At 35.1% G+C, this 18,585-nt stretch overlaps 1 protein-coding gene across 1 annotated transcript in view; it reads right to left on the reverse strand.

Annotated features, from left to right (window-relative positions):
- Positions 1-383: 383 nt before the first annotated feature.
- The window catches only part of ARSB (arylsulfatase B), a 58,738-nt gene continuing 40,536 nt past the window's right edge, over positions 384-18,585 (reverse strand). The window contains exons 7-8 of the mRNA XM_065739806.1: positions 1,252-1,380; positions 384-782 (exon numbers count right to left, since the gene is read on the reverse strand). Coding sequence (XP_065595878.1) covers positions 517-782; positions 1,252-1,380 — 395 coding nt within the window. The 3' untranslated portion in view covers positions 384-516. The remainder of the gene's footprint in view (positions 783-1,251; positions 1,381-18,585) is intronic.

Consider the following 18,585-nt stretch of genomic DNA (forward strand, 5'->3'; position numbering starts at 1 on the left):
TTCTAGATAGAGGTATGTGTTAAAGGCAAAATTGTAATGTCAATCAACTGATGTAATTTGTTTTTTGTTTGTTTGTTTTAATGGGTAATGTAATAGCATTGAAGAGAATTTGTCTCCTGGGTAAACATAAAACAAAATATCTGTTTATTCCATGGGAGAATTCTTAAGATTTCTGCTGCCATGACTCATTGCAGCTTCTTTTACTAAATTAATCCCTGTCAGAGAAGGAGGCAATGTTTTACTTTCTGCTGTAAGAGCATAACATTAACAAAGAATACTTGAACAACAGATTTATAATTTTATCAACATTTCACAAACTAACTGGGAAGGAGAGCATGGAAAGAACTGAAATAAGATTCCGACCACATTTTTAAGAGTACTTAAAGAATGAGCAAAGAATGAATTCACAACTAGCAACAGTGTAATAAGAAAAGGTAAGACAGATGTGACTAGGATCATGAAGTTAGTAAATCAAACAGTACTGCAGGTATGTTCTGCAGGATACAGTGCTGTGCACTACACCCAAGGACCCCATACCCCAGTTGCTGCTGGATCACATTGCGGATCCTCATCAGGATAGAACACAGGCACTGAACGTTTATAATAGTACTGAAGGCGTGAGAGCAGCTTTTTCACCACATGAGGATATTTTTCAGACAACTCGTTTTTCTCTTCAGGATCACGAACAATATTAAACAGCCAAAGCCTCTTCGTTGCTGGATCATATGACTGAATCTGTGACTCACTGAACAAAGATGGTGGAGGGAACCAATGACCGCAGCCTACAGAAACAGGAACAGAGTGTTAATTCTCTGATACAGAGCAGAAGTAGAGAGGCAGTTTGTAAATGAGGAAATCACTAGACAAGGCACTGGTCAGTGACTGTTGCTGCATTGCTAGTCCAGCACCAGAATCTCTCTACTCTAAGACTACCTATACATAAGTTATATCTGTACAAAAAAAAATTGCACCAAGTTCTGTGACTTGCATGTTGCTGAATTTCAAATCAAGTAGTTTCATGGACTTACTTCTTGACAGTTTTTCCAGTACTGAAGAAGACAAATGTGTATAAGATATTTACAAAATTGAAAGAGTGTGACTAGATTTTAGAGTGCCCCTTCTAGACTTGTGCATTTGACCAAAATCCTGAAAAGCTAGCAGAATGAAAGAAATGGTAATATATTAAATAGAATATAATTGCTTGGGATGGGGGAGATACAACGCTATGTACAAGAAAGAGTTACTAGTTACCTGGGTATCCAGTTAGTAACTTCCATTTTCCATGACGGATTGCTGCATGCACAGAGATATTGAAAAGTGTATTATCCCACGGAAAAGAATAGGTCTGTGGTAAAGATGTCCTGTTGTCAATGCCAAGACCTTAATGAAATAGTAAACTAAGTTACATACATAGCATATAAATGAAATCACACTTAGAATTCTGATGGAAAGCAAAACAGTATATCATTCATTTACTTTTATGCATTGTACACAGAATTTGAGAATATATGTGCAAAGATCCATGCTGAAATTAATTGGATATATTTAATTCTTGTAACTTAAACTGCAGCCTAGAATGTGATATAATTACCAATGGAGAAAGTCACTCCTGAGCCCAAATAACAGAACTCATCTCATTATATATATTATATGACCGTATGATTATAATACATATATTATATGATATCATATGTTTATCTCATATGCTCACTCTAAGAAATGTAGATGCTAAATTTGTTCATTGGACTTAAAAGTCTCTAGAATGAGTGTTATTATTGTTAATTCCATTGGATCACTCCAGAAAGCAAGGTAGATGTCAACCTGCATCCACACACAAGAGAGCTTGCTCTTTGGAATGACTGCCTGCATTCACATAGATCCACATCTCTCAGCTTCTATGGCAAAACACTGAGAGTCCGTGAAGCATTTCTTAATGGTGTCTTTGGTAGAAAAACTATTTTACGATGTGACCCCATAATCCAGAACTGCAACAAATTCTCAAATATTAACTATGCATTGATTCCCTCTTAAGAGGAATATTCATATGTTCTTTATATGAAGTAGCTCAGAAAAAAATGTAACATGTATACACTACAGATTAGGAGATGAGTTCTGTACTGAAAGAGGAATTCTGTACTGAAGGAGGGAATCAGACACTCAAGGAGAATCCAAACCTTCAGCCATCTTGCATATCAGTTTTCATAAGAAAATCATGTTTACAAAACAAAATCTAGGAGTTTTATAACAATTCTACCAGCTGATACCTGCTTACAAAAGGACTATCAAAAGGCAAGTCTGTTATTGGAATAGAAACCAGACGTGAGGAGAGGACAGAAACTTATTTTGGATTTCTAGCATTTTTCAAGAGATTATTTTCAATCAGTTTGGGGAATTTGAAGGACTCAGCTGACAGATTTATGCCTCTGAAAGAAAAAGAGCAATTCATGAAAGGTGAAATGATCATGTGCAATCCAATATTGGGAATAATACTAGAGGTTTCTACAAAGAGGGAATTCAGTATATCATAGTGGGGCAAATATTCAGACAGAATACAGAAACCAAACATCTGAAAAGGAAATGATTGGATGTAATTTTTGGGGATTTTTATTTTTTTTTTAATTTTTATTTTTGTGTGTGTGTGTCTGTGAAGGTCTTGATAAGTTTCTGTTTTATTACTAGGCATCATACCATTAATTAATTTTCTCTTAATAAGCACTTCTTGTATGTACCCAAATTTTCTGTTTACATCAGATTTGTATAGTGTTCCCAGATAAATAAGGCCATAAAACTTGTATAGAACTTGCATGCACAGATTAGGAGGGCTTAGCTCAGCTTATATCATGAAATAGTGGAGTTGATGGAAACAAAAAAGAACCTATCTCCCCTTCAAAAGAATACTACATAAACAAGAGAAAGATTTGTAAAAATAACCCAAAGAATCTCTTCCGGAACATAAATCTGACGCAGTCATGTGATGCCCATATCAGATAACAACAGTTTGAAGATTTATATTGGCTGCTTTTCCACATCATTACACTACATATTATTCTGTCATACTGTTTGCTAATGGGAAAACTCGTATTTGCCATTTACTTATTTAAAGAGTGCAATAAAGGACACACAGTAGATAAAAAAACCCACACCTCTGTTTTTTAAAACTTTATATCTCAAAATTACGTGGTCTAACAGAAAGATTATTGAAGTCTACTTTTTTCATCTAAGGGTTTAGGATGGAGAATATACTTCTGACTGATAGTGTGAAATTGCATTACATTGCACAATATACATATAAATGATTTAGAATACTTCAAATAAACAGTATGAAAGGTTGCACATTTAATATACTTTGAAAGATATAGGTGACAAAATGGAACAAATCCTGAACTAAGAAATGTTTTTACCACAGCTCGGAGTAGAAGTTGTTTTAGTATTATATCTGAGTAAAATTTATTGATGAGAAAAAGATAAATGCATTCATGTTGAGCTATTATAAATAGAACCCTGCCAGTCACACTGACACACCTATTTTTAAATGCTTATCTTGTGTCAAAGAGATGTGCAGTCTATCATTCAACCAAGCACATTGCTTCACAGGAAATAACAGTCAATTTCTGTCAGATATTCCAGCTATAGAGAACAGACTGGTGATTGCTTGAATGAGCTCTACACAGAATGTTTATAAGACTTCCAGCTGATTACATTATATAAACACCAGATGAAGTGCTTAGAAAACATTGCTTGATATGAGTAGTGTTTCCATCGCAATTTTCACCTAAAGCTAGAACATCTTCCCCTTGCATTTGCCTGTATTTCTCATGCCAACTGTTAAGCTTCCACCTCTGCCCTCATTCTTCAGCTTCTGTAATTGCAGCTGAAATGAAAAATCAGGCAGTCTTTTCCTGCAATATGGATTTTACAGAGATCTCTTATCCAGGTCAATAGACAAAATAAGTCATATTCTTTTTGTTTCCTTTGCAAGATAAAACATTTGTTCCTTAAGCATCTACGAAGCTATTCTTTGCATTTGCTCAAGATTGGTTTTGATGTATGATTTCTTCTTTTCTTCTTTCTTTTAGCATGGCTGACTTGGCAGTAGCTGTAGGCCCATGGACTAATTCAGCATATAAAGCAGCAGCTTTTCATGGAACAATCTAAGTCCACCTTCACATGCCCATATACTTCCTTCACAGGCTTATGTATCTAAAATCTGATGGCTGTGCCTATGCAAAGGCTAGACACTTTATTTTTTTTCCAATTTGCTCAACTCTATCAATAGCTAAAGGAATATTAATGCTTAGATTCCACTATGAACAAATCCTTCAGGCTTTGCTATCATTTATCTCATTTTCAAGCTTAAGTTTCCCATTTCTAAAGCCTAATTTATGGCCCACCTGCTATATTAAAGTGCACTAATAGAAAATGATAATGAGTTTTATTATTTAGGAAAGCAATGACATTTTGTTCATTTTTTCAACATATAAGACTACAACAAATAGATCTAAGTGTTATATTGTTCTGTTTAAAGTTTTAGGTAACCAAAAAAGTATTCAAAACTGAAATAGCATTTATATTTCTAGAGGAAAAAAAAACAAAAAACGAAAAACAAACAAAAAAAAACCAACAAAAAAAAAAAACCAAGAACTTCAGAAAAAGTTCTCCTTGGATAAGTGACTTCGAGATTTATGTCACATTTCAAAACCATCTGTAGTCTCAACAACCTGAAAACTGATTTCAACAACCTGAAAACAGATTCTAAAATCAACTGAGGTGGCTAACTCCCACCATCCACAAAAGCTGTTCATGATCTAAAATCCTGGTACTGTGCCAGATTAAACTTATGATGGAATATCTATGTGAATGACTACATAAACAGGACTTTCATCCCCAAAGAGAAACGGCACAGAAATATGAGACAAATAATCACAGACTGAGAAAGGAAGGAATACTAGTCTTTCATAACACAGGGCACCAAATAAATTATGAGGCAGCTCATTCAAAATAAACAATAGGATGTACTTCCTCATCACAAACACAACTCAACACTGGAACTCCTTTCCAAGGGATGTTGTGGAAGCCAAAAATTTACATGTGTTGAGGGATAAAAAAAAGTGTTTAAAAACTGCAAAAAAAAAATCTATTAAGGATTATAAACGACCAAAACACAGTGTACGAATCAGGAGCTCCATTAGCTCGCTGTAGGTTGTGAGGATATACAGTAGAAATACATTTGTGCCCTTGCGCCTGTATGTTTCCAATATTGATACTGTTGGTAGCAGAATAACAACCAAGACAGATTATTTTTTTTTTTTGCCTAATTAAATACAAGATTACAAAGTTACCTTCAAGTCAGGGTGAACCAAATATTTTGTATACGAAAGGAAGGGTAAGTCCAAGAAGATTTACGCAACTCCTGTTGCTAAATTAATCACTAAGTGTACTTAACACAAGGGGTTGACACACATGTACACGACAAGCCACTTCTAGCATACCCTCTAGTTAGCTTCTCAGTTCTTCTGTAACTTTGACAATTTGATACTTGTGATGCAATATGACATTTAAAAAAGAGGGATTGACCCAATTTTCACTACATTTTATAACTTCCAGTTTCTTATCAGAAGCTCTCTACAGAGTCTATAAATATCAAATTTGTATATTTTCTATGTCTCATCATGCTTCTGATCTGTTTCATTGATATCACTGATATTTCACTAAATATTTAATATTATCAAGAGCAGGCTCAAAAAAAAATATTAAAAACAAAACAAAAAAAGTTTGCCCAAAGTAAGCAATGTCAAGAAAAAAACAAAAACAAAAATAACAAGAATAACAAAATGCCACTGCAACACAGTACTTGATAGCTGGGTTGGAAAATTCAGACCAATCAGGAACTTTGCATACACCCACTACAATTCAATCTTATTTCCACTTTACAAAGAAAATATTTCAAATATTCAATGGACATAATCTGATTTTTTTTTCTAAGAAAAAAAGAATTCACAATATTCAATTACCTGTACTATGTAAATTTGCAAGGCTAAAAGGATTGAAGTCTAAACCTTTTACTTATTTAACTTTGTCTAACATCTATATTTATTGAAAACATTTCACTACATTTAATAAATTCATAGAAGTGTATATTCATTTAGATTTTCCTGTCCAGTTATTAATCAAAAAAAGGAAGAAGACAGTCTGTAAATTTCCATCTGAAATTTTAAAAAGTGAATATATATTTGAAGTGAATATATATATATATATATATATAAGGAAATATATTCTATAGATATACATAGGTACGATACTTGTAGAAATTCAATAAGTATTCCCATAGCTCTCTTCTTTTTTCCCCACTGACAATGGCAACTCAATTGGTAGAAATCTAAAATGCAGAGACAAAAATAGTACATACAAAAATAGAATATTCTGCTCTCAATCTGTAATTAGGATGATGAAAATTACCCGTGTTGAGAATAAGTTCTCTTGGTTGGTAAAAGACCAAAGAGCAGAGAATTCTCTTTAACATACCATTTAGCAAGAGATCGACCACAACATTTGGAGGTCTAAATAATATTGCTATGAAGCATACTGTATTTCTGTACACATATGGTCTATGATACTAAAATGTAGGGAGGAAATAAAGGGTATTCGATACAGACAAATGAATGTTAACTTCTTAATTATTTGGGAAACAAAGCCCTGCCCAAAGATGTAATCTAAACAACCTAATCAGTGCTGGATTGTAGAGTCCATGTCTCTACAATTTTTCAATATACTACACAGGAACAGAGATTTTCATCTATATATGTATGCAGCTACATACAGGGCCCTTTGTGGATAACAGAAGCTAAAGAAACTCATATGTTCAATTCTGCATCTGTAAAGCAATAACCTAAAGCAGTTATATATATTTTGCCAAGGAACTGAAAAACAGAAAAGTAACAGCATTCTCTGTATCAAATAAGAAATTCAACCATATGCAGGGAAAACACAATCACAGAACATCAACATTTCTTGTCACACGTGTTTGTGTGCATTTGTCATGGTTTTATGATTTTTGGTACTGGTATTCCACATCATAACATCATGTAGTGCATTTAGAGTTAAAGAGTTAATGCTCCAGCTCCGTGGATCATCGATAGTTCCAGGTATACCTGTCTCAGAAGAGAAGAAGAACTCCATTCCCCAGAGGACTTTGCGATGCTTTGCGTTCTTACGTGTTTACGCTCAGAGGGAAAGATAAAAACTGTCTGCGGTCACGGGACACTCTCTTTCCTTTGGGATGGACTCAGCAGTGGGTGCTCGCTGCCGTCCGCCTTCAGCGTTAGCGTAAGGCCTTCGGTTTATCGGACACTCCCTCTTGCTCATTTTATTTGATTTATTAGCTTTAATTCCAATTATATTGTATTATATTGTGTTATTTTGCTTTCTGATATCTATTTAGTAAATTAGCTTTCCTCCTCAGATCGTTGCCGCTTTTTTGTTCCTAGGCCCATCTCCCTTTTCCCTTTTCCCTTTCCCCCCTCCCCTTTCCTGGGGCGTGGGTCCGTGGGTCCCCCGCACCAATCGTCACGGAACCGGGCCGAACCTGCCCGTAAACCGTTGACAGCATTATACTACTTGGGTACCTATATAGTTTAGAACTTACATTTACATAAACCTTTGCAGTTTACAATGTTTCTGCAAAGGAAACATACTTCCAGGTATTCTGTTAGTAACTAAAAAATTTTCTCTACAGTTCTCAAAACTTATTTCAGTAGAACATTCATCTGGCCATGCAACTCCTTCTATCACTTATTTGGTTATTTCGTTTCCAGACTTAAACAATACATTAACAGGATCCACACAGACCAAAAGCTTACTTCTTGCACTGTATAAATTATTTAAGGAAAGTGGAAAAGGTAGACAGTGTTAACGCTAAGACTTGTCATAAGAAGAGAAGACAACATAAATCATTTTGAAGAAATCTGTCAGTTCTTGACAAAGAAGATCTGACAGATAAAGCCTAGTTCTATTTCCAAAAGGCTCTAGATAAATAAATTAATTAGCCACGGGATAGGAGGAAAGATCATCACATCTATTAGAAGGCACCTAATAAAACAGGAAACAAAATTTTAATTTCACATTGGAAACATCACTGGATTGCTGAAGGAATTTGTGCTGGGGTTCATATTGTTAAGATATATTTGCCAAATGACCTAGAAAAGAGGAGTGAAAACTCAGATTACACAATCACAGAATTGTAAGGGTTGGAAGAAACCTTTGGAGATCATCTAATGCAACCCCTTGCTAACACAGATTCCCTACAGTATGTTCCACAGGAAGGTGCCCAGACTGATCTTGAATTTCTTCAAATAAGGATACTCTACAACTTCTCTGGGCAGCTTGTTCCAGTGCTCTGTCACAATCAAAAAAGTTCCCTCTCTTGCTCGTATGGAACTACGTCTGAACCTGGACCTGACCTTTTCAACAACTGACTAGATGTCAGATAGAACACCAAATGGCAATACTACACCACACACACACAATAAGAAAAACTCAAATATGCTGAAATACTGGATGAATAACAAAATTATTTGCCTGAGTTTTCTGTTTCCAGTAACAGCCATGTTCCAGCCAGAGTAGACTACGACATTAACAATCTTGTCTACATCCTCAAATGCAATTATATATATATTTTTTCAGTCACTAAAGTTTTCAGGGAACATTTCCATGTTTTTCTATCTCTTTATAAAACCTTCCGTTAAAGCTGAGATGCTTTTGCTGTCAGACAGCAGCTCTCTCTCTCTCTTGTTTTTCTGCTGTTTCATGATAAAAAAAAGTTCATTTTGTTTGCAGATGCTACACAAGCAACATTTGTTATTAGGACAGCACTGCAAGAGAGTCCTGTGTGTCTCTTTCAGGAGGATTAAACACACTGGATGGGACTGCTCATGCTTCCAGACATAGAATTAAACTCAGAGAATCACAGTTTGGAAGGGACCCATAAAGATCACAGAATAGTAGGGGTTGGAAGAGACTTCTAGGGATCATGAAGTCCAACAGCTCTGCTACAGCAGGTTCCCTAGAGCCAGATCACATTTCTGCCAGTGAAACCTGGAGAGGTACATACTCAGCTGTAACCATGACATACATCACAATATTCTTCTAATTATGCATTTAGAGCAAGGATCACAGATATAACAGAGCTTCATCATACAGCCAGAAGAGAAAAAACTACTCAACTGCAGAAAGTAGTGCTTGCAGTATTGCCTTTTCTCAGCATTTGGAAACAGTGATGCTTATGCATATGTCTAAAATAGATACTGCATTTAAAACAGTATAATCCTATTCATACATTTCGTGAAATGACATAAGTCATTCACTCCAGGAAGATGAGATTTCAAAAGGTACTTCTATCCTGCAATGTAAAATTTTGAAGTATTTTCTTTCCCTTTTTAGTACTTATTTTAAGATACTCTAGAACACTGAGTGACTGAAAAAACACTTTCTTTACTTGTAAAAATGCTTCTGGTAGAAGAGAACATCTCTGTACAATATGAAGTAAAAATATGCTCAACAGTTTAACAAAATACTGGGAAAAAAGACACAGGCTATTACCACTAGAATTTAAAACCAACAAACAATAACTCATATTATTTTCATAGTAAGGCAATGCATATGCCTTCTTGCCTCTTGTGATCTGATTAGTAGCCTATAAAAACCACAGAGGAGATCCCCAGACAGAAGTCTGGGACTCACAAACCAAAAACCACTTAAATGTGAAGAGAGAGGATATTTTCCAGTATGTTCACTACTACATTTAAAATAAACATACTGTTTTAATGATGCAATAAATCTCTATTGAATTCAGTAGCTCCTATATATTGTCAAATACAGCAACAGTACGATTCTCCACTGTCTCTGTCAAAATATGTCTACACTTCCTTTTCTAATGTAAATAATTTGACTTTTTTATTAGGATTTGAAACATTTACTTACAAGATGTCCTTTAAATGGAGAAGATTTTTACCCAAAACAACAGAAGAAAGCCAATCTTCAGTTAGCAGACACCCAAACAACTGACTATATATAGTAGTGTGCCACCAAGTAAGAGAAATACAAAGTGGAGAAATGAATTGTAAATTCACTGCAGTACAACTTGGGAAGCCATGTTATAACTATTCTTTGTGGTCAGAACTGTTTCCCATAATCACATCTTAGGAACTTTTATTGGATAACATTTTTCCAACTGTCCAATAGTTTGGTCCCCTTAGGAGAAAATTCTCATGTTACACTGAAAGCTCCATGCAAGTATAGGCTATATACATTATTTTTTTTCCACTACAGCAATTAGAAAGAGATGTTAATTTAATGATAAACTCAATTATTTTTTCAATTAACAGGAAAAAAATAATAAAGTTTAATAAAGCTTTATTTTAATAAAGATAATCTATCAATATCACTATCAATATGTGAGTACAGCAAGATTTTCATGGTTATTTCCAAGTCTACTACAATGTTATGGACATGTTTGTAGGCAAGGCTACTTGTGAGAGACCATGAGAGAGATGAGAATGTGTAAAAAGGGATAGCAAGTCTTCTATGGTCATTTTGAAATTCAGATGGCTCTGCAGACTAACAAAACCTTTGCATACATATAATTTTAACCAATTTCTCTTTTTTTGAACTGTGATGTATGGCTCAATTATTTCACCTCAATAAGGAAACTGCAAATGTCAAGGGCTCCTCCAAACTGCACTGTGACAATGAATTACTAAAAAAATAATGGCTTTTGCTACTTCACTAAGGAAAGACATTTGGTGACCTTTTGCTGCTTTATAGTAATAATGAGTTTTCTACAGAACTCTGAGTCTTTCTGTTACATTATTAAAATAAAAGCATTTGAGTAATAGCAAGGCCTCAGACACCGTAAAGCCCTAATGTCTTGTTGATGAGGCATAAGTCTGTGCCACAAACAAACTCATACAGTGAAGTTCACCTGCCTTAATCCACTTAGTGGAATGTTGTGAAAAAACAGTTTCAAACTAGCTTGTTATCCCTCCTAATTTCATTTTTCTCATGGCAATTTTTTATTCCAAATAAGAGATTTATATGGAATATAAATCTACCAAACTCAGACTCTTAGCCTGTAAACTTATACCCTTCTAAAATTAATTTCAACAATAGTAAGCATATTAAAATATTCTTGTTCTTGTTTCAAAGTACTCTTCACCTCTATTTTTACAACAGGTTATGATTGTACCTTAAAAAACATACAACATAAAGAACTGAGTGAAATCTAGAATTAGTAAGAGCAGTAAAAGAATAAAAATAAAAATAAAATTGCCAAGATAATCAAGAGGGTGAAGCACTTACTGACATTATTACACTCTTAAACTACCAGAGAATAAAAATATCTAAGTTCTTCTAAATAAGAGCAAACTGATCAATACAGCCTTCAAGATTAAGCATCAAAAAATGAGAGACAGTAAAATGAAGTGCTTGACTTTCATCCTTCCTGGAAAAAATATGAAAAAAATACTATTTTTTAAAAATCAGTGTTTTTTTTTTTCCTCCAGGAAACAGTCTGAAACTCAATGAAATAGTATGTATGAAGTATAGAAGACATCAAGGGTCTTGTTGAGACAGCCTTCCCTGTGAAACACACAAACCTCACCTGTGTTACTATAAGACAGCACTTCTAATAACAAAAAAACCTGACAGTCCATAATCTGATATACATATTGTGTGCACAATTAAAACTTCAGATTTCCAACTCAGAGATATTTCATTTGAATAATGTAACCTATTTATGTCAAGAGCAACATAAATAAAAAATTTAGTGTTATGTTCAAGTAGGTATTGGATATAATGAAGCATAAAAAAGCAGCAGTAATAAATTTCTGAATGCCAGCTGTAATATTGGCATTGGACACTTTATCAAGTGACCTATCAATTCTAAATTCTAAAAGTGATTACCTACATCCCAACAGAAACATGGGAATAAGTACTTTTGAGACTAACCAAAAGTGCAATAGCCATATTACTTAGCATAGAATACTATAACAATGGATGATTTACATTCAGATGCAGGTACATTAAGAGACAAGGAAATGTACAACCAAACTTCCCAAGCTACGCCTCCACAAGAGCTACACCATAGAAACTGCATATAAACAGCAAAAAGAAAACACTACACATCTCCGATCTGAACAGCAGTGAGCTGGCTGGAATTATGCCATCCCATCAGCAAGTGGGGTTGAGTTCTACCCAAAATCATCACATCAGCATTAAAACACCACATGAAGTTGTTGAACATCATGCACAGCACAGCTTCAGGGTCACACATTGGCAACTCCTGCTTTATGCAAACACACGGTGTCATCTGAATGTATGATTTACTTGTAATGAAAAGATGACAGATTCCAGATGGTCAGCATATAGACTGTTCAATTTTGTAGAGAGATAGAAATTCAGAGTAGCAGTGTATCTTTTCCCCATTCTGGATCACTTTCGCATTTCAGCTGTCGCAACATAAGCCCAGTCATCTAAAGATACCAGTAGCTTCTTCATACCCTGGTTCTCCAAGAATGATTTCTGAGTCTTAGCTTAGTACAGACTTGGTAGAACATTTCTCCAATTTATAGTCCAAAGAGCATAATCATCCGTGCATACTTATATTGTTGTATGCTTTTGCTGCTGAATGACTCCATTACCAGGGATTGTTTTTCTTTTCTCTTCCACTCATAGTTCTAAGGAAGCTAGATCATCAGTAATAAAATAGGAGAAGAAATCACTTCTGATCATCCATGTCTTTGAAATCATCTTTCACCTGGACACTATAAGTAACAAATGGGGCCTAAAGGAGCCTAGAATGTCTATTTCTTAATCAAGATTAATCATTTTGGTATGTGTATAGATATAATATATAATGCTGTAGCCAATATAATGCAATTTCAATGCCTGTGAATGATATATCAGTCCCAGAAACAAAATGATTTCTCTGTTGTAATATATCATATGTTCATTCTGCACAGAGTAGATTCAGCTCTTTATAAGCAATCATTTATTTTGGCAATTAATAGTGCAATATATGAGGTAATGCCTTTCTTCAAATGTCAAGGAGAGCAATGTAAAGTTTTATTTGCATTGAGAAAATGAATCAAAGCTTAGAGAAAAGTCACAGAATGTTTTTACAAGTTTTCTGTCTTGGATGTTTGACTCTGTGAATAGATATATTCAAGACAAATTGTCTACTATTAGTAGCCTACAGTTTTATTACGCCTTTGATGTTCTACTTTTTGGTTAGGTCTGGAATTTTAAAGGAAGGTAAAAGTTTTTTCAGCCTGAAACAGCCCCACCCAACAACATATTTATTTTGAATACACCATAGTGATTTAAAGATTTAAATTATTATTATTATTATTATTATTATTTCTTAAAGAGAAAGTGATTCTACATATGCAGTCTACAAGATTTTGTAAAATCGACTAAATTCATTAATAAGTTTAGCAAGTCAGATTAAAAAATAATACAGTATGTACTGACAGATTCTTATTAACAACTCTGAAATAAGGGATGGGTTTTCTTTCACCATCTCATTTAGCTCTGATTCTCAAAATAAAATTGCTTTCTGTGGGATATAAAGTTTCAATACTGCTTCAAGACAGAGCTACTAGCAATGATTGTGTGGTCAGAAACATGTTTGGGTTAGTAGTTAGGGGAATTCAGATTTAAATCCAGTTGGTTTTCAATTCAGCTGAATCACCAGAACTTGATGAAATGCCATAAAGACTATCTAAAAGAAAGCAGATATTTCACAATGGAAGAGATGACGTCATCTTCACAGCTGCCAAATCATCAACAACTTGGCGTTACACAGAAATGTGGTAAAACAATTTTGTTCCTTCCAATGAATGAAAACCAGATTTTGATTTATGCAACTTTTCAGTTACTTACACATTTTCTTTGAGATTTCTTAACCTATTTATTACAGAAAAAATAATACTGTTTGAACATAATTCTAGAATTCTGGTTTTAATTTTCTTAATTTCCTAACAAAGTTCTAACAGAAAATGCGACTGTTTCAGACAGAAACCTGCAAGACTGTAAGTCTTTCATAGCTATGGCCTGCTTTTATGGAATTGTAAACTCTCTAATAAATTATCAAGTGACTGAGGCATATATTCACCTTTTTCTGTTTGTTTTATTGATTTTAAATAAAATGAACTGGATGAAGAAGGAAAAACAACAAAAAGGAAAAGATAGTTTTTAGCAAGGAGTGAACAGAGGAACTGCTCCAAGAAGGCAGGGTCCATCTCCATATGGAGAGCTCAGCAGACTGGTTTAGCACAGCAAGGTCCAATAAAAGGGTGCAGCCCACACAGTTTCCCCTGAGGCTCTGGCACCAGGAACAGCCAGCTGGCACTAGGAGGATTGGCTCTAGCTCTCCACTTTCAATTGCACAGCCTTTCTCACCCCACCTTCCTCTGGCACCCATCAAATCTTTCAATGAGTCAGCCAGCTCATCCCAAGTGAAGTGGAAAACAATCTGTTGCCCACTCTAGGTATGCAGGTTGAATCAGTCTGTGGAGCCACTCGACAAGTACTAGAACAGAAGCAAGACAAGCACGGCGACCATGTGGTTTTCTCTAACAGAAACCTGCTGAATCACATTTTCCCCATATTATGAAATAGAGACCTCAAGGTTTAGCTTCAGAACTATCAACAGAATCATTAAAAAAATGTTTTTTCTCTCCCTCCCTTTATGCCAAAATGAACATTAGGTTAAGTGTCCAAAGTGTATTGTAAGTTAAAAATAGGTATTAAAATTTGAATCAATATCTGATTTTATTCATAGCCTGGCTATATGAGTGATACTGATAACTCAGAAGAGAGAGTGACTTTAGCTGATCTAGTGATCATGTTCTGTGGCCATTCCCTCTGTCTGCCACCAACCACACAATCCCATCTTCTCTCAGCCATACAGCTACTGGTTAAGTTGATTCAGATGGCTGCTTTAGTGGAACTCCTTTTTAACACTGATAAAGACAACTGAGAAATTACAGTTTAAAACACAGTCAAGAATAGGAACTCCTTTTTAACAATGACAAAGAAAACTGAGAAATTACATTTTAAAACACTGCAATATGTTTTAGACCACTCCAAAAATTTTACATTTGAATGAAGAAAGTCTGCTTGCAGATACATAAGGTAATAACTAGAGACAGACAGTAATACAAGACTTCCCAGCAGTGTTTTGTAAAGTGAAACTGCAGATGAACTAGTTTACTGTGTTTTGCCTCTTACATTGCTTAGAATTAATGGGAGTGAAGTTTTATCCAGTACTTTGATAAAATACTACTATAGTGCTATTGTATTTGCCACTGGACACAAATTCCAGAACACAGACAAGCAGCTGCCGCTAAGTAGATTCACCAACCTGCTGCTGTAACCATGGCTGATGCCCAGATGTTAGGTTGCAGTGCCCAACCTAAGGATTTGAGAAGCTGCACGATGTTACCCCCCAAGTGGCAAACTCACAAGTCAAGGTTAGTTGTAACTGACCATAGCAGCAAAGATTTAGTTACCTCTGTAATTAAGATAGTATACCCAGCTTTAAATTTAATATTCCATTGAAATCGTTGTTGAAACTGTTAACAGTAAATTAATTATCTTTTGTGTGAATTCTTTCCTGAAAACAATGTCTGCCATTAAAAATCTGAATAGAACAAAATTCACTTTCCGTATTTCAGTCAAAAAAATCTATGAATTATGTAAGACATCCCCTGATGCACTCTACTAGAATATGTATACTATCAGTTTATTTAGAGATGAAAGATAGATGCACTCATTAAATGACAGATTCATCCTATAAAATACAAAACTATTCCAACTTCCAGTTGAGAAACTGGCTACATTCTAACAGTTCAAGTACAAGGCAGGAAGGATTCTTGTTCCCAGCAATGGACTACTAATTCATAAGTTATTTTGCAATAGGAATGGTATGTTCATAAAAAGAGTGGTGATTTGAAAAAGTAGAGTTTTATTTATGTTCTACCATATATAACAGGGATATACATTGTCAAACGTAACAGTAACAGAATTACTTACAAGCAAATCTTTTAGTTATGGTATCATAAAATTCAGAATTAAGAAAAACGTAATACATTCTAATTTAAATGTCACTTTGCCTCTTCTTGACTGAAAGTGTCGTTAAGGGAGAAAGTGAAACGAGTGGCACAAAGCAGCTTTGCCAAAGTTATACACCTTAGCTCAGAAGCGAAACCATACACCAGTTATGTCCAACCTGCAGCCCACCCCCTGCCCCATGCTATAAAGGAGGTGAAGAATACATAGCCATGCTTTCCATTTTGATAAAGGAGTTTGAGAACATGTTTCAAGATTACAAAAAAAAAAACCAAAAAAACAACACTACTTACGTATGTTTACAAGACCATTTTCAGTTGATATAAATACATTACCTGCAATTTTTCCAAATGGAATGTATAGATCTGCAGTCATATATTCAACTCAAAAATCTAATCATGTCTCTTTACCAAACTTTCCTAAGACCCCTCTTACCAGAGAAAAATATCCTTTGCTTCCAATCACACCTTATTCATGGCATAACTTATTGGCAGTACACACATTTGTAAACAATTATAAAAAATGAAGTAAAGGAAGAGTAAAATTTCATCAAATATCTCTGATGAACACCTTGGGAGCTCACTGAGAACTGCAATCACTTTCACTGCACCAGAGTGATACACTAGTTTCACAATAACAAGTCCAAATATTTTACTGGTTTTATGTATTTTTGTTGCTCTCTTTTTAAAATATTTTTTAATAAAAGTATTAAAAATTAAAATATTTTGTTACTTATATATTAATAGTATTGTATCTTTTATGAGGGCTGCTCTGAAATTACTTCCTCCTATGTTAATAATTTGGCCTATGATACCACAGGCAGATTTGGGTTGTATGGCAGGTAGAATTGAGCCTTCCAACCAATATTTCGCTATGTTTTGTTGCTGTGTGACAGCTGGCAGCAGAGGGACAGTCTGAGAAAATGATTTCTAGCACAGAACCCCATATGAAGCAAAGGTCTGTACTGAATTCCTTCATGCACAAAACATCAATGTTTTCTGAACATTTATGGGGACCAAACAATGGATGTGAGCACACCGAGACAGTGAGCAACAGTGGGTCACAAGCACTGGATTTTCATGGTGCAGCATGCAGGCTCTTGTTCATCACTGATGAAAATGTATATCTAATGGTGGTAACTATGCTGAAAAATAGTGTTTTGCAGTTGACAATTTGCTCTATCAAACTTCTTTATTGTGCTCTTCACATTGGTTGTGTTTTCCATGGAATAAATAGAAGGCATTAATTTCAGAGCAACTTGTGTATATGCAGGCTAAGACAATTCCTCTTTAGTCAGTGAAGCCCAGGCAAGCCAAAAGATTTGACACCCATATCATATAGGGTGTTTAAGGACTTGCAGGTGAAGATTTACATTTTGTTTCTCATTACTACAGTTTTAAAACAGTTTATAAAAGCATTATGAATGTAAAGGTACACAGTCCCCTCCCTCCATTCATGATAGTTGAAAGTCACAACTCATTCAGAATAAAGTAAAACTTACTACACCTTCTGCTCAGCTGCCTTGTTGCCTGCCCAAATCTTACACAACAAACAAGCACATAAAGATATGGTGGATGTTGTGTTCAGTAAAGAATCATCAAAGTATGGCTTCATGGAAACAATCTGTGCGAATATTTCCTGAGCTTAGACTTCTGAAAACTTCCTCTTCTCATCCCTTTTATATTTAAAGCAGGAAGCTGGGTATTTAAACACTTCAGCTGTGCCCAATAACAGCAGCTCCCACATGGAAATGATGGTCTCTGAAGTACACCTCAAAACACCACATCATGGCATAGCATTTTATAGGAATGCTACAATTCACTGAGGATTCTTTGAAGGGAAATTGGAGTAGCTATGCCTTAATTCCATCATTATGTAGGAATTATCTGCAGGCAGTATTGTACAGCCAACATCAGATATGCACAGTATTTCTCCTCAGAAAAGCAGCACAGAACCAGATGTGCATTGCAGGCTACCTTGCCACTTTCCTTCCTGTTAGCACAGCAAAACTTGTATCTATCATGCAAGTAACATATCATAGTTCCCACTGTACTACTTACTATTCCTACACCTGGATTTACTTCTTCATCTAATGAATCACAGAAATGCTATAAAAACACTGGGAAGGACCTGTTCCAATGTTCTGTCTGAACAAAATCTCTGCTTGAAAAGTTTGTAGTCCTTAGTAAACCAATAGTGCTAAATCATAAAACAGACAGTGTTCAAAGAGCTATGGAATTGGCAAAGTTGGATTCCAATTCATGTGATTACAGCATTGAATATTCTACTCATGTGATTATGGAACAAAAGCAATCACAAAGCTTGGAACTTCTAAGCTTCTCACTGACTCAAGTTTTCCACCTGCAAGGTCAACAATACAATCACATTAAATAGACACATCAAGATATGCCTGGCTGAGCATTTCATTGGGAGCTACCTGCCAGTCTTGGAGCACTGGAG

Source organism: Cyrtonyx montezumae, unplaced genomic scaffold (assembly GCF_038088225.1).
Source record: "Cyrtonyx montezumae isolate F1298 unplaced genomic scaffold, pur_monq_1.0 scaffold_25, whole genome shotgun sequence".
Classification (NCBI taxonomy): Eukaryota; Metazoa; Chordata; class Aves; order Galliformes; family Odontophoridae; genus Cyrtonyx; species Cyrtonyx montezumae.